The sequence below is a fragment of the Gopherus evgoodei genome, chromosome 3 (assembly GCF_007399415.2).
Source record: "Gopherus evgoodei ecotype Sinaloan lineage chromosome 3, rGopEvg1_v1.p, whole genome shotgun sequence".
Lineage (NCBI taxonomy): Eukaryota > Metazoa > Chordata > Testudines > Testudinidae > Gopherus > Gopherus evgoodei.
In genome coordinates, this window is record NC_044324.1 from 6784415 (window position 1) to 6800332 (window position 15918).

General features: G+C 65.2%; 1 protein-coding gene across 9 annotated transcripts in view; it reads left to right on the top strand.

Moving 5' to 3' along the window:
• KMT2D (lysine methyltransferase 2D) overlaps positions 1-15918 on the top strand; it is a 43963-nt gene that overhangs the window by 21621 nt on the left and 6424 nt on the right. For 5 of the 9 annotated variants that reach the window (XM_030554718.1, XM_030554723.1, XM_030554719.1 and 2 more), the window contains 18 exons: positions 268-372; positions 1073-1237; positions 1763-1847; positions 2069-2313; positions 2719-2792; positions 2904-2954; positions 3261-5033; positions 5539-5712; positions 6126-6274; positions 6802-8858; positions 9445-9568; positions 9677-9764; positions 10102-10168; positions 10406-10638; positions 11144-14254; positions 14387-14530; positions 15342-15506; positions 15713-15869. In XM_030554718.1, coding sequence (XP_030410578.1) covers positions 268-372; positions 1073-1237; positions 1763-1847; positions 2069-2313; positions 2719-2792; positions 2904-2954; positions 3261-5033; positions 5539-5712; positions 6126-6274; positions 6802-8858; positions 9445-9568; positions 9677-9764; positions 10102-10168; positions 10406-10638; positions 11144-14254; positions 14387-14530; positions 15342-15506; positions 15713-15869 — 8967 coding nt within the window. The remainder of the gene's footprint in view (positions 1-267; positions 373-1072; positions 1238-1762; positions 1848-2068; positions 2314-2718; positions 2793-2903; positions 2955-3260; positions 5034-5538; positions 5713-6125; positions 6275-6801; positions 8859-9444; positions 9569-9676; positions 9765-10101; positions 10169-10405; positions 10639-11143; positions 14255-14386; positions 14531-15341; positions 15507-15712; positions 15870-15918) is intronic. The other 4 variants (XM_030554721.1, XM_030554720.1, XM_030554722.1 and 1 more) reach the window with 4 other exon arrangements.

Genomic DNA, 15918 nt, shown 5'->3' on the forward strand with positions numbered 1-15918 from the left:
CCTGGTACGCCCACCCCTGATGGGGTGGGTGTGGGGCTCATGGCCCTGGCATGCCCGCCCCTGACGGGGTGTGGGGTCACGACTCTGGCACACCTGCCCCTGACGGGGTGGGGGTGGGGGTCACAGCACAGTCATCCCCATGGCATATCTACCCCCATCGTATGGGGGGCTGTGTGGGGGGTAGGGCAGGAGGGTATCCAGCAGCACACCCCTGGCTGCAGGTGCTGAGCTGGGGTGATGTGGGTGGTGTGTGTGTTTGTCTCCCAGGGACAGAGGAGCCGAAAGGTTCTCCGGATCCTGGGGACAGTGAGAAACCGGCAACGCCCGGCGAGGGTGCTCTCAGCTCCGACCTTGACAAGATCCCCACAGAAGGTCAGACCGCCAGACGCCCCCTCACACCTCCCTTGGTTCTGTGCTGGTGCCAGCGAGGGCTGGCGAGAAGAGTGGAAAGGGGACAGTTGAACCAGGGCCACAAGCTGAGGGGACCTCTAAAGGGTCTGTCACTGGGGTGAAATGGGAGGGGGTGGGGCCCCAGCAAACATGTACTGGAGCCCAAAATGGGTCTTGCCAGCCTGGTGTCAGCTCCCCTAGATGGCATTGTGGGTTATTCCCAAGGCAAGGGGCTTGCCCAGGCCAGCTTCCCAGGCTAGTGGTTCAGTCCTGTGAGGGATCCCTAGGAACTGGAGGGCAAGTCAGGTCCCTTTGCTCCCCTCTGCCGAAGCCCCTGGTGGTCCGGGGAGATCAGTCCCCACAGCTTATCGCATAGAATAGCTGCTGACCAGACAGGAGATAGTGGTGAGACTGTTCTCAGCCTGCACCAGGTGCCTTTTGATCTGCTTCAAAAGGGCTCTGGGAGACGGTGGTGCCTAGTAGTTAGAGTAGGGGGAACCGAGAGTCAGGACCCTTGGGTTCCTTTTCCAGCTGTGCAACTGATGTACAGTGTGGGGGAAGTCTTATACCTCAGTTCTGCTCCAGCAAGTGGTGAGAATGGGACGGGGTGGATCTGCACACGGGGTGTAAGGCGGTGCAGCTCCCCAGCCCTGTGCTCACTGTTATCTTCCTCCTTCCCCAGAATTGCCCAAGATGGAGAGCAAGGACATCCAGCAGCTCTTCAAGGACGTGCTGGGCTCTGCCGAGCGGGAGCAGCAGCTGAACTGCGTGGCGGCAGGGATGGAGGCCAGCATGGGAGGGCGAGACCCCAGCCGGGCACAGCTCTCCCAGAGGCCCTTCCTGCAAGGTGACCTGTCTATCCCCTGTGTGGTGAGGGTGGCTGATAAATTACAACCTCCCTCCAAAAACTCCCGGTGGGAAAGGGCTGCCCTCTGGGGCCGGTTGCAAGAGGGAGGGCCAGCAGGGGGCGTTGTCTGTTACTCCTGGCAGGACACAGGAGAGCACATGGTCCCATCTCCAGCTTCTTGCTGTGCAGCCTGGTTTGAGCAGAAGCAGCACCATCTAGGGGCTGGAGGGCAGCATTGGGTCAGCAGACTGCTGGGTTCTGTTTCCTGCATAGACCACGTGCCATGTGATTTGTGGGCAGGTCACGCCTCTCATGCCTTAGTTTCCCTATGTGCAATAAATAGGGTGATTCCTGGGGGCGGGGGGGAGGAGAGTGGTGTTAGAACTCTTTTTAGGAGCTAGGGCTTCACCTGGCTTGGCTCTAGGAGCCGCATGGGGGCAGGTGGGAGGGGGTGTTGGGGCTTGGGGGGGCCGGCTCTAACTCTCACTGCCAGCTCTCTGCCACATGGTTTGCCTTCCCTCACAGGGAGTGCTTCTCTGGGCTCTCTCTCCTCCGCTGTCCCCATGGAGTCCTACTCGGGAGTCTGCCAGTCCCCGTTCCTTGATAACAGGTATGTTGGTGTGTGCCAGGCGGGCAGTGCTGGTGCCCTTAGGAGGGATGGGAGGGGCAGAGCACAAGGTCCTTCAGGAGATGGGGTGAATTTGGGTCCCTAAGGAGCTGCGGGCTGCTGCTACTTCAATCCAGAGGCTGGAATCTGTCCCAGCTGGCATGTGCCCTGGGCTTTGTCCACAGCCCTGGTGACTCAAGCCATGGGCTTTTTCCCCGGTGCAGAGAGAGAAGCGGCTTCTTCAGCCCAGACCACTGCGAGCCCGAGAGCCCTTGGGCCAGCAGCTCAGCTGCCACCACGCCCTCCACACCCACCACCCCAACCACGGAGGGTGAGGGGGATGGGCTCTCCTACAACCAACGGAGCCTACAGCGCTGGGAGAAGGATGAGGAGCTGGGCGAGCTGTCCACCATCTCGCCCGTACTCTATGCCAACATGAACTTCCCCAGCCTCAAGCAGGATTACCCAGGTAGGCAGCTGCTCTTGCCCCTCTGGCTGCCCCCTGGGGAAGGGAGCTGGTGCTCAGTAACCAGCTTGTCTTGGCTCTTACCCATAATCCTCTCTGGTATGAGGGCACTGAGCACTTTCTCCTATTGGTGGAGAAGTTCCTTGCCCATAGTCCTCTTGGCATGACATTTCTGTGTTGGCTAAGAAGTTCTTTACCAATAGAGCTCTCTGGCATGAGCCTCCATTGGCTGCATGAAGACCCTGGTCATGCATCCTGGGAATCCCAGGCTAGGGGGATGTCCCGCACCTGCCCTGATCCAGCTGGGGCTTGGGACGTAAACCCTGGATGCTCCAGAGATTCCGGCTGGAGGCTGCCATGGCTGGTGATTCGGGGCCGATGGTGATTCAGTCTCTGTCCCCCTCCCAGACTGGTCCAGCCGCTGCAAACAGATCATGAAGCTCTGGAGAAAGGTCCCAGCTCCGGACAAAGCCCCCTACTTGGTGAGTCTCCTGGGTGGGCCCGTTCCCCACTGGGAGCTGTGGCCGGCGAGCGCGACTTGCTCGCGGGGGTCTCTCAGCTTCGCTCTGAGAATTGATTTGTATTTTGTGCAGCAAAAGGCCAAAGATAACCGGGCAGCTCATCGCATCAACAAGGTGCAGAAGGTATGTGCTGGGGGAGCATACTCAGGGCACGGGCAGTAGCCTTGTGGGGCCCCCTCTCTGGCCTTCCTTCCCGAGGCTGCCTGGCAAAGCGGGTGCCCCGTCGGCTGGGCCTCTCGGTTACCCAGACTGGAGCAACTGGCCCCTCCACTGACTCTGCTGGATCCTCCTTTCCCTGCCCCAGCCCCCATCCACAGCCCAAGGTGGGGGGTGTTTGTGGGGGGGTCCGACCCGATGCCACCTTGGGCTCTCTGCAGTGCAGAGAGGATCCCCTGGCAAGCTGACCCCCATCCCATGCTGTCTCTGCAGCAGGCCGAGAGCCAAATCAACAAGCAGACCAAAGGGGAGGTGCTGCGCAAGCCCGAGAGACCCTCGCTGCACCTGAGGATCCCGCCCCAGCAGGGGGCACTGCCTGGTGCTGCGGGGCAGCCTGTCTACATCAACAGCCCGGTGGCCCTTCCCAGCTCTGCAGACGGGTTCCTGAAGTCCCCTGCCGGCGCCGAAGCAGCGGCTGAGTCCAGCGAGCTCTTCCTCAAGCTTCCTTCCCAGTCACCAGCCCAAGTGCCTTCGCACGACCCCTACAGCATGGCCCCCACCTACCCGCTGGAGCCCCGCTTCCCCTCGCCCCTGGGCCAGAGCCCCACAGCCGGAGCTGCCTTCCAGCCCTTCCCCACACAACAGCAGCAGCAGCAGCTCCTGCCCGCTCCCCGGCTGGCCCTAGGCCCCCAGCCTCCAGAGTTCCACCCCACCTCCCCCGGGACCCCCCGGCACCAGCCCTCCACTCCAGACCCCTTCCTGAAACCTCGCTGCCTCAGTGGCTCTCTGGACAACCTGTCAGTGCCGGGGAGCCCTGGGGCCAGGCCCCCCGAGCCCCTGCTCTCGCCCCCTCCCTTTGGGGAGCAGAAGAGGGGCCTGGAGGCTGGGGGGCTGCAGGTGAAGAAGGAGGAAGGGGGCCCGGGAGTGTGTTCTCCTGGCTACATGGCCACCTTGGGCTACGCTGACTCCCCGTCCCACCTCTCCTCCACCGAGCTGAAGGCAGCCGACGTGTTCAAAGCCCCCCTGACCCCACGGGTCTCTCAGGTAGAGCCACAGAGCCCAGGGCTGGTGCATCCCCAGCCCCAGGCTCTGGCCCCCTCACCTCCCAGCCACCCCGACCTTTATAGGCAGTCGCCCTCCGTGTCCTGCTACTCGGACCCCTATGCCCAGCCCCCCCTGACGCCCCGGCCACAGCTCCCCGACAGCTGCTGTGCCCTGCCCCCCAGGTCCTTGCCTTCCGACCCCTTCTCCCGCGTCCCCGCCAGCCCGCAGTCCCAGTCCAGCTCCCAGTCCCCTCTAACCCCCCGGCCGCTCTCCAATGAGGCTTGCTGCCAGTCACCCGTCACTCCTCGCTTCCAGTCACCCGATCCCTACTCCAGACCCCCCTCGCGCCCCCAGTCCCGGGACCCCTTTGCCCCCCTGCACAAGCCCCCACGGCCCCAAATGCCTGACTCCGGCTTCAAATCGATCCCAGTCTCCCACAATCCCCCAGCTGGTGGGGGCTTCCCCCCGGCCCAGCCCAGTGACCCTCAGTCCAAGGGGCCGGGGAGCCAGCAGCCCCCCTTCGCTCGCTCCCCCGGAGCCAGCGTCTTCCCTGGCTCCCAGGCCCAGATGCGGTTCACCTTCCCCCCATCTGGCTCAGAGCCCCTCAAGGGTTCCCCCTCCCACCAACCCCACGGGATGAACAGCCATTTTGCCTCTAGCCAGCCCATGGGTAAGTCCCAAAGCGCCAGCTATGCCTCCTCGCCCGGCTTCCACCAGGCCGGTAGCCCCCTGGGGCCTGGCAGCTGCCCTACTGAGACCTACAGCCTCTCTCCCCTGCGACCCCCCTCGGTGCTGCCGCAGCAGCCCCCCCATCCCCAGCAGCAGCAGGACGGCTCCCTGACCTACTTGCCCCGAGCCGGGATGGGGCCGCCAGCTGACAAGCGGGACGAGGTGGCATCGGGGATCTCTGCTCTCCCCAGCCGGGAGCTGCCCGAACTGCCAGTCAGCCAGGAGGGCGCTGTCAGCAGCATCAGCCAGTCGGAGCTGGAGAAGCAGAGGCAGGTGAGTGCTCCGCTTTCTCCTCAGCCCTTGGGGGCGACTGGGCTTTGGGGGCACTGGCTTGGGCATGGTGAATCAGAGGTAGAGCTGGGACTGCTGGCTCCCAGTCCCCCTGCTCTAACCACTGCACTCCACTGCCCTCCCAGAGCCAGGCGCAGAACGCGCGAGTGCTGGTGGGGGCTGATCCAAGGGATACTGTGACATCTCCTAGAGGGTACAAGGAGAGCTGGAGCCAGGGAAATAGCTCTCTGCTCTCTAGTCTCCTTGCATGGCCGGGGGCTTGGGATACCTGGGTTCTGTTCCCGGCTCTGCCGTTGACCTGCTGGATGACTTGGGCAAGGCCCTCTCCCTCTCCGTGCCTCAGTTTCCCCTCCCACCTGGGCAGAGAGTCTTCAAGCTGCCATGGGTGCCCTGTTCCTGCCCCGTCCCCCAGATGCTCAGGGTAGGGCAGAGAGTTCCCAGGGTGCAATCTGGGCCCTGCTGTAATGGTGCATCCCTCGTCTCCCAGCGCCAGAGACTCCGTGAGCTCCTCATCCGCCAGCAAATTCAGAGGAACAACCTGCGGCAGGAGAAGGAGAGCGCTGCCGCCGCCACCAGCTCCTGCCAGGCAGCGTGGAGCGCCGAAGCCAGCAGCCAGGCCTTCGAGCAGCTCAGGGGCCTGGCACCCTACCAGCCAGCACAGGTGGGGCTGGGGCCACACACACACCTCCAAAGCCATATGGGCCCCGGGGCTGCTGGCCTGGCCCGGCCCCCAAAGGCAGGTGGAGCTGGCTCTGCACATTGGTCATCGCAGCCCTTGACGAACATAGCGCTGAGACAAGCCCTGCCCTGTCGCCTGGGGAGCTCCTGCTGCAGGGTTTCGCCAGATAAAGCACGTGGGGCAATTCGGATGGGGCTGAGGCTAGTCCCGAACGAGGGCAGCAAGGTGCAGTAGTTAGTTCCCCGTCGCCTGCTGCAGAGGAGCTTGAGCCCAGGTTGGGGTCAGGAGGAGAGTCCGGGTCCCCTGGAGCTGGAGGGGAAGGGCGCAGGTGAGAGTGTGGTCTGCAGGAGTCGGGGCACAGGTGGAGTCACTCTCCTTCCTTCCTTCCTTCCCAGAACAAGAGTGCCCTCGGGAATCTGCCCGCGGCCCCTGGCAGCAGCAGACTCTCTGGGCCAGTCATGGTGCCCGCAGCCTTCGCACCTGATGAGCGGCTTTCCCGCCCGCCTCCTGCCGCCACGCCCTCCTCTATGGATCTCAACGGCAGGTGTGTGTCCACCCGGCTGCTGGAGCCAGCGGTGCTCTGGGCTTGCTGCACTCACAGGGCACTTCACTCACCCATCAGACCCCACCTTCATCTACACGTGGGGAAACTGAGGCCCACTGTTACTCAGCAAGTTTGTGACCCTGCTGGGAATAGAACCCAGGAGTCCTCACTCCCAGCCCAGCTAGTCACAGAGCCTCACTCCCCTCTCGCTCCCGCACTGTGGGGGTTGGGGGCTGGGAGTCCCAGTTGGCAGGGTGCCATCGCTGAGCCCCCATCCCCTGACATTAGGCGGGGGCAGGTCCGAGGGGGTTCAGTCTGTCCAACAGGAGCCCCTCAGCGGGGCGATGCCGTGCTGGGGCATGGCCAGCCCGTGTCCCCTTCCAGAACCCGCAGCTGCTGCTGACCGTCCGCTGGTGTGGGCGAGCGAGGGAGCTCCCTGGCTACGGCTCTGCCCTCGGGCGGACGGTGTCACCAGCACCCTGTGCTAGGCAGGGGCCACTCCCTGACCCTCCCTGTCTGTGTTGCAGGCCGTCGGTGGGAGTGCCCCAGACCTTCTTCCCACGCGGCGTGTTCCAGGGGCCCTCACCACAACAGCAGCAGATGTGGCAGCAGCAGCAGGTGGCCGTGCGGCTCCCCGGCCCCGCCCGCTTCCAGCAGCCGCCTGGCCACGAGCTCAGCCGGCCGGCGCTGGGGGGCCTGGCTGGGCGCATGGCGGGCCCTGCCGAGCAGATCCCGTCCTCGCCCGGAGCCGTGGGGGCCCAGTTCATTGAGCTGCGGCACAATGCCCAGAAGGGGGCAGCTGGGGGCATAGGCTCCCCCTTCGCCCAGCAGGGCCCCCCGGCCAGACCACGCTTCTTCCTGTCCAGCGACGAGAGCTCCAGCCAGGCCCTGCGTGCCTCCGTCATGCCTCTGCCAGCCCCTCTGCCGCCTTCCACTACTTCCCCGCAGGGGGCTGAGCGGAGCCACCAGCCTCCCCCCAAAAGCGGCCCTCCACTGCCCCCGCCTCCCAGCAGCCTGGAGCTTCAGCATGGCCTTCCCCGGCCTCTGTCGTCATCCTCTGGCTCTGGCTTGCGTCCCGACGGCCCCAAGGACGGCCCTGCCATGGAACCCCCGCTGGCTCCGGTCCCGACTCCAGCTCCCAGCAAGAGCCACCTGGCGCTGGAGGGTGGGCGGCTCCCATGTGAGGTGCCGGTGGAGCCTGACCTGGACGACGACTTCGACTCCCACAAGGACCTGGAGGACGATGACCTGGCCAACCTGAGCCTGGACCCGGATGTGGCCAAGGGGGACGACGACCTGGGCAACCTGGACAACCTGGAGACCAACGACCCCCACCTGGACGACCTGCTGAACGGTGATGAGTTCGACCTGCTGGCCTACACTGACCCCGAGCTGGACACAGGAGACAAGAAGGACATCTTCAACGAGCACCTGCGCCTGGTGGAGTCGGCCAACGAGAAGGCCGAGCGCGAGGCTCTGCTCAAGAGGGAGCCGGTTGGGCCCTGCCCCAAGGGCCCTGGGGAGCTCAAGGAGCTGGCACCCCCCAGGGAGGGGCTGCTGCCCACCACTTGCCCCTCCAGCACGGCACCGGCTCCCCACCTGATCTTCAAGGCCCAGGCCAGCATCCTAGAAGCCAAGCTGGCCTCCCTGCCGGCCAGTGTCCAACCCAAGCTGGAGGAAGGCTGCCTGAAGACATCCCCCTGCCAGTTCAACACTGGCGCCTCTGACCGCCTCCCGGTTCCCATCAAGTCAGAGGCCCTCCAGGGGGCCGAGAAAATGGCTGCCTCCCTAGGCCTGACCCTCAAGCCTGGCCAGAACCTGCTGAGTCCCGGAGCGGGGCCCGCGCGACTCGGTACCACCCCCTTCCCTCCCAACAGCCAAGTTGCCACCTCTGGCTCAGACAAGGGCCCCTATGCTGCCCCGGGCCGCGGGCTGGCTCCCGGCCAGAGCACTGCCCTGCTGGAGCTGGATGGAGGGGCCTTGGGCCTGGCTAATGCCCAGCACTCGCCGGCTGATGACCTGGAGAAGATGGAGAGCTCCCTGGTGGCCAGTGAGCTGCCTCTGCTCATCGAGGACCTGCTGGAGCACGAGAAGAAGGAGCTGCAGAAGAAGCAGCAGATGTCGGCCCACCTGCCAGGGGGTGCCCAGCACCTCCAGACTGTGCAGCAGCAGCAGCAGCAGCAGCACTCCATACTGGCTCAGCCTGCAGGGCCGGCCCAGCCCTCGGACGGGCAGGCTCCCCGCGTGCTGGGGCCCCAGCAACAGCTGCAGCTGGGCCTCATCGCCAGGCAGCAGAACCTGGTGCCCACCCAACAGCTAATGACGCAGCAGCAGCGGGTGGTGGGACACCAGCAGGGCCAGGTGCTGGCCCCACACATGGCGATGGCGCAGGTGCAGCCCCAGCCCCATGTCCCTACGGCCCAGCACGGCGTCCAGCCGGCGCTGACCCCGCAGCCGAACCAGCAGCAGGTGCTGGTGCAGAAGCAGATACCTGGAGTGCAGCCGACCCCCATGGGCACGAAACCCCAGCAGCTCATCATGCAGCAGCAGCAGCAGCTGGCCAACAGTTTCTTCCCCGACACAGGTAGGCGCCAGCGGGTCGAGAGGATGGCATGCCTTGCGGTCCTGGGTTCGGATCTGGCCCTGCAGCTAGGGAAAGCCATTTGAGGGGAGCTTGTGGGGGCGTGTCTTGGAGGAGGAGCATCCCCTTGGCACTGGGTGGCCACAGCTGACTGGCCAAGCACTGAACGAGAGTGGGAAGCTGAGGGGTGACCCTGTCCAACCTGGGTGGGGCGTGCTTGGCTTGGGTGACTCGCCTCTCCACAGTTTGCAGAGGGGTAAGTGCCACACTGCAGGGGAGTCGTCCTGTGCCCTGCCCCCCACATGAGCAAGGATGGGGCCTGTGCCAACTGCCCGCTCGGGCTGTGGGGAGCAGCTCCATCCCCGCCTGGGCCCGCCAAGCATGGATTCTGGCAGCTGGCGCACCCTCTTGCCACATCTATTGTCAGCTGCACCTCCCCTCTGGGTTGGGGGCACTGAGACTCCCACGCAGTGGGGTGGCCATTCCCCCTGCAGGCTGGGAGTCCGTTGGGTGTTAGCCAGGGGAAGCAGCTGGCCTGGCCTGGGGGAGCCCTGCAGTGGGCTCTGGCTGACACACACTCTCCTCGCAGACCTGGATAAGTTTGCAGCTGAGGACATCACGGACACCATCACCAAGGCAAAGATGGTGGCACTGAAGGGCATCAAGAAGGTGATGGCTCAGGGAAGCATTGGGGTGGCCCCTGGGATGAACAGGTAAGGGGGGGACACGCATGGGAGGGGGTGGGCAGACAGCTGAGGGCAGGACAGGGCAGGGCAGGAGTGGTTCCTGGCTCATTCTTCTCTCTCGGTTTGGTTCCAAAGGCAACAGGTGTCCCTGCTGGCTCAGCGGCTCTCAGGGGCCCCGGCCCCGGCTGAACTGCAGAACCACGTCCCAGCTGGGAGCGGACAGGTGAGCACGTGGCTATCTGCCCTGGGGAGCCCCCGTACTGCCTTGCCCAGCAAATACCCAGTACCAGGGCATGCCAGAGCTCGTGTGTGAGATGAGTCACAGGCGTCTGCAGTGGGAATCGCTCTTGCAGCCAGGATTCACGGGCCCTCAGCAGCTGCCGCAGAAGGGCTGAGTGCTGGACGGCCATGGAGGCTGCAAAGGGGAGGGTGTCAGCGTGAGGGACAGTACATGGGGCTGGGGAGGGCAGGGGGAAGCACATGGGGCTAGGGGATGGGGAGACTAATCCATGTAGGGTGGCGGGGGGTGCACGTGATCATAAACCCTTCATCTCTCCTAGGAGCGAAGTGGCAGCGACCCGTCTCAGGCCCGCCCCAACCCACCCACCTTTGCTCAGGGTGTCATCAGTAAGTAGCTGGTGTTGAGGGTCCAGCGTCGGGGCCCCCTGCCAGGGCGGGGTTCACTTGGAGGGTTGTATGGGCCTCTTGGTGCTGCTGTAGGGCCGGGCTGTGAATGGAGTTGCTGGTTTTTCTGTGAGCCCGTGACCCAGCTGAGGGGAGGGGGAGGGACCATCTTTGCTGGGGGGCAGTGGGGTAAGGGAGTGTCTCCCCAGCTCCGTCCCACCCCAGTGCCCCTCTCCGCAGACGAGGCCGACCAGCGGCAGTATGAGGAGTGGCTCTTCCACACCCAGCAGCTTCTGCAGATGCAGCTGAAGGTGCTGGAGGAGCAGATCGGTGTGCACCGCAAGTCACGCAAGGCCCTGTGCGCCAAGCAGCGCACGGCCAAGAAGGCTGGCCGCGAGTTCCCTGAGGCCGATGCGGAGAAGCTCAAGCTGGTGACGGAGCAGCAGAGCAAGATCCAGAAGCAGCTGGACCAGGTGGGGGGGAGGGGGAGTGCTGAAGGAGACTAGGGTGGGGTGGGGGGGCAGCCTTCACCTGCGGGTGGTGTGAGTCTGTGCTTAGAGGCTGACCAGGCTGGCATGTGATGGGGCAGATTGGGGGGCACTGGACAAGGCAGGGGGGCCGGGTGGGCATTGGGTGCAGCTATGGCATGCGGGGGGGGTCGGGCTGGCATGTGACAGGCGGGGAGGCGGCACTGGGTACAGTGTGTGGCAGGCGGGGGAGGGGGTTGGGTTCTTCTGTGGCAAGCGTAGGGGCCGGGCTGGTGTGTGACAGGCGTGGGGGTGGCACTGGGTATGGCTGTGGCAGGCGCGGGGGGGGGGCGGCAGCACAACGTGCGGCTGTGGCAGGCAGGGGGGCTGAGCTGGCGTGTGACAGGTAGGGGAGGTGGCACTGGGTACAGCTGTGGCACGTGGGGGGGCCGGGCTGTACGTCGCTGGGTGCCCTCCGCCTGTCTGGGGCTGACAGCCCTCTCCCTGGCAGGTTCGGAAGCAGCAGAAGGAGCACACCAACCTGATGGCCGAGTACCGCAACAAGCAGCAGCAGCATCAGCAGAGCTCTGCCGTTATGGCCCTGAGCCCCTCGCAGAGCCCCCGGCTCATGGCCAAGCTCCCGGGCCAGCTGCTCTCCGCCCATGGTGTCCAGCAACCCGGGGCCATGGTGGGGGTGCAAGGCCTGGGCCAGCAGCCCAACCAGCTGACAGGGCAAGCAGGCAACGTGCGCTTGCCCCAGGGTGGAGTCTCCATGGCGGTCCAGCAAGGCCTGTCCTTCATGGGCCAGCAGCAGCTGGGGAACGCAGCCATCCCGGGCACATCCAACAGCTTCTTCCCCGGGAATCCCGCGCTCCGGGGGCTGGCCGCTGACACCCGGCTGATGCAGGAGAGGCAGTTGCAGAGGATGCAGCTGGCTCAGAAACTGCAGCAGCAGCAAAGCATGCTGGGACAAGCGTCATTGCAGCAGCAAAGCATGCTGGGGCAGGCGTCATTGCAGCAGCAGCAAAGCATGCTGGGGCAGGTGTCATTGCAGCAGCCGCAGCAACAGCAGAGCATGCTGGGACAGGTGTCATCATTGCAGCAGCAGCAACAACAACAAAGCATGCTGGGACAGGTGTCATCATTGCAGCAGCAACAGCAAAGCCTGCTGGGACAGGTATCGTCACTGCAGCAGCCCCCTGCTCCCCAGCAGGGCAGTGGGGGGCAGCCCATGGTTCCAAAGCAGCAGGGGATCCTGGTCCAGCAGCTCTCGCCTCAGCCGCAGGCAGGGATGATGGGGCACTCCCAGGTGTCCATGCTGCAGCATCAGGGCGTCGCAGGCCACCAGAACCCCCCGAGGCAGGTGCTGTTAGCGCCCCACCAGCAGAGGGTGCTGGGCTCGCCTCAGCTGGTGCAGCAAACTCACGGCCTCCTGGGCCACCGGCTGATTTTATCACCAGCACAGCAGCAGCAGGCTGGACTTCTGGGCCAGTCACGGACCTTGCTGACACAGCAGCAGCAGAGCTCTCTAGCACAGCATCCGGCCCTGCTGGGGCAGGGGCAGGCTGCCAAGCAGCAGATACAGCACTTTCCACAGCATGGAGTCCTGGGCCAGTCCTCCTCCATGCTACACTTGAGTCAGGGAGTTCAGCCAGCCCTGCAGGGCACGGCCGCCAAGGAGCAGCAGGGAGGGGTAGAGAACACTGTGCTGCCTGCAGAGGGTGCCGAGGGCAGGGGGCAGCCTCAGGTTCAGCTGGCAGCCGCTGGGAGTGGGCCGGGCAGCCAGGACCTCGGGGGGCAGCCGCACATGGGCACTCAGGACCAGCAGGGCATTCAGAACCTCAATCCCCTGGCACCGGCCAGCCAGGAGCAGCTGGCGCCCCTGGGCGGAGAGCAGCAGCCACAGAAACAACAGCCCGAACCAGGACAGCAACAGCCCTGCCCGCTGTCCTCCCCGCAGCAGCCCTGCCCGCTGTCCTCCCCGCAGCAGACCATGGCGAGCTCCCTGCAGCTGCAGCAGTCGCAGCGAATGCAGGGGGGCCCGCAGCAAAGCAACCTGCTTCATCTGCCACTGCAGAACAGCGGGGGGCTGGCACAGGTGGGGGGCACCATGAGGCCAGAGCAGCCACACTCGGACCCTGCCCAGGGGCCTCACTTGCTGGCCCCACAGAGCTCAGTGGCAGAACAGCAACAGCAGCCTGGGAGCATGATGAGCCAGGGGCAAAGCCTCATGGGCCAGCAGCCGCTGCAGAGGATTGTGGGCCAACCACCAGCACAGAGCCTAGAACAGCAACCGAAAGGGTTGGTGGGCCAGCGGCTGCTGAGCCCGGCAGTGCAGCACAAGGCCGGGCTGATGGGGCAGCCGCAGCAGAGCATGCTGGTCCCGCAGGTGTCCCATGCACAGAGCATCCTGAGCCAGGTGTCCGCTCCTGTGATGGGCCAAATCCGAGCTCAGCTGCAAGGCGTCATCTCCAAAAACCCGCAGCTACGGCACCTCACCCCGCAGCAGCTGCAGGCCATCCTGGTGCAGCGCCACCAGCAGAGCCTGCTGCAGCAGAGCCAGGCGCTCAGGCAGGCCCAGGCACCCGTTGAGCAGGGGCCGCAGCCCCCCTCGGCCCTGCAGGCCTCCATGGTGCGCCAGCCACCAAGGCAGCCGGGGACAGCGTTCCAGGTCCGGACAGCTGGCCCCTCCGCTGCTGCCGAGCAGATGCAGCCAGGGTTTGTCACAGAGCAGGCATCTGCCGGCCAGCAGAGAGCGTCGCTAAGCATCCCCCAGCAGCCTCTGGCAGAGCTGATGCCCACGGCGCTGGCGGGGCATAGTCCCCAGCAGGCGGTACTCAGACTCTCTGCCCCACCAGCAACTGCCCCAGTCCAGCCGCCCATGAGCATGGTCAGCCTGGGCTCTGTGCATCAGCACCCCCCACCCAGCTGGGAACAGAGCCCCCAAGAGCCAAAGGAAGCCTCCCCGCCCACCCTGGCCAGCCCGCCCAGTGTGGCACAGAGCCCTGGGGTACAGCCCGAGCACAGACTGACGCCCACCCAGAACAGCCTTCTAGCGGAGCCGGTGCCCACCATCCCAAAGCCACCCCCCAGCCAAACAGGAGAGGAGTCCTTTGCTAGGACCCCTGGCCACTGGGACCTGGCAGCGCAGGGTCCCAACTCCTCTCCCAGCAGGGAGCCCACAGATGGATCGAGAAAGCCACCGGACCGGAGCCTGGCCAGGAATCGAGTCAACGGGCAGGTGGGAGAAAGGCCAGGCCCACAGGCCTCTCCTCTGGAAGGGGGGGCCCTGCCAGCTGAGGCCCCTGGGGTCTGCATCAAGCAGGAGCCCAAGGAGGAGACAGCGCAGTGCGTGCTGGGCGGGGGCCAGGCTGTGAAACGCGAGGTCAACGGGGAGCTGGCGCCTGCCCCGGCCAACAGTCTGCTGCTGGGCAGCCAGCTGCTGGTGGGTGCCCGGTCTGAGGCCGGGCACCTGCTGCTGCAGAAGCTGTTGCGGGCCAAGAACGTGCAGCTGGCGTCGCAGCGCTCCGCGGAGGAGCTGCGCTCCAAAGTCAACGGGCACAGCGACGGCAAGCTCTCGGGGCTGGAGCAGAGGCTGCAGGCGGCTGCTCCTGGCAGAGAGGTGAGCGGGGGCATGGGCAGGGTGTGATGGGGGGTAAATGCAGCTGAGTTTCGAGCACGCACCCAGCCTCTGCCCTGCAGTGTGGGTGGGGCGGGGCAGCAGGCAGCCCCGCGACTCACCCTCTCCCCACAGGACCCCTGTGCCAGCAAAAAGCCTCTGGCCCCAAAGCCCAAGCGGGCCCAGAAGAGCGGGGAGCGGATGGCCGCCTCCCGCAGGAAGCTGCGCAAGGAGGATGGGCTCAGATCCAGCGAGGCCCTAATGAAGCAGCTGAAGCAGGTAACGGCCCTCGCCCCTTCCCCCTATCCTGCCATCGCGTGCCCCCAGCACCTCGTGTCGCCTGACCTGGCCCTGCCATTTCCCGGGGCTGGGACTGGCAGCTCTCCCAAGGCCTCCTGCTCTGGTCTGGTCTGGTTGCGTTGCACGCTGGGGGGCTCCAATCCGAGGGTGGGGGGCTAGGCTCCCTCCAAGCTGCGTGGCCACGTAGCTGCCTATTAAACCCTATGCAGGGGTTTAATAGGCAGTTCTCCCCACCGGCCCCAGCATGGACCTGCTCTGGATTTGCTGCTGCCGGGAAGAGGCAATTCTCCCCCAGCCCTGAGCTGCAGCGAGAGGGGGCTGGAGAGAGTCTTCTCTCCCCACCACAGCCCCTGGGCAGACCACACCCCAAACCCCTCTGCCTCAGCCCCACCCCAGCCCTCTGCGCCAGTCCTGAGACCCATCCCGCACTCTGAACTCCTCCTCCGCATCCTAGGGCCTTGACCCCTAGCCGGAACCATCACCCCCTGCCCGAGCCCTGAGTCCCCTCCAGCACCCCTCATCCCCGGCCCCACCCCAGCCCTGAGCCCCTCCCACACTCCAAACCCCTCAGCCCCACCCCAACCACATGCTTTTTGTTGTGCGCATCATCTCCATATTGGTGCATATAACAAAATGAATTCCACACATGGATGTACAAACCAAGAGGGAACGCGGGGGGTGCCCCATTGTCTGTAGCAGCCCAGAGGGGAGAAGCTGCCCACATGTTCATGGCTTGGGCAGTTTTGGGGGCGTCCCCTCCTGACTGCATCTCTTCCCCCTCCCGCTGCAGGAGCTCTCCCTGCTGCCCCTGGTGGAACCCACCATCACAGCCAACTTCAGCCTCTTCGCACCCTTCGGCAGCAGCCCCATCAATGGCAAGAGCCAGCTGAAGGGGGCATTCGGCAGCGCCGTGCTGGACAGTGTCCCCGACTACTACACGCAGCTGCTCACCAAGGTACTGCCCGCCCCAGCATGGGCAAGGCCCCGGGCCTCAGTCCCCCCGGCTGTGGGTGAACCAACAGAGCTGACCCACCCGCTTTTGCGGGGCAGGGATTGGGGGGGGGCAGGAGGGCAGGCAGGAGGGGCAGGGAGAGCAGGGATTGGGAGGGGGCGGGGATGCTGGCTGACAGTGACCATCCATGATGGATTCTCTCCCGGCAGAACAACCTGAGCAACCCGCCTACCCCGCCCTCCTCACTGCCCCCCACCCCGCCCCCCTCCGTGCAGCAGAAGATGGTGAACGGCGTCACCTCCTCGGAGGAGCTGGCCAAGCAGCGCAAGGAGCCGGACCAGGCCCGGGAAGCCGAAGGCCGGAAGGGTAAGGCGAGCGAGGACTACACACAGGCTGGAGCTGCCAATCGGCCCCC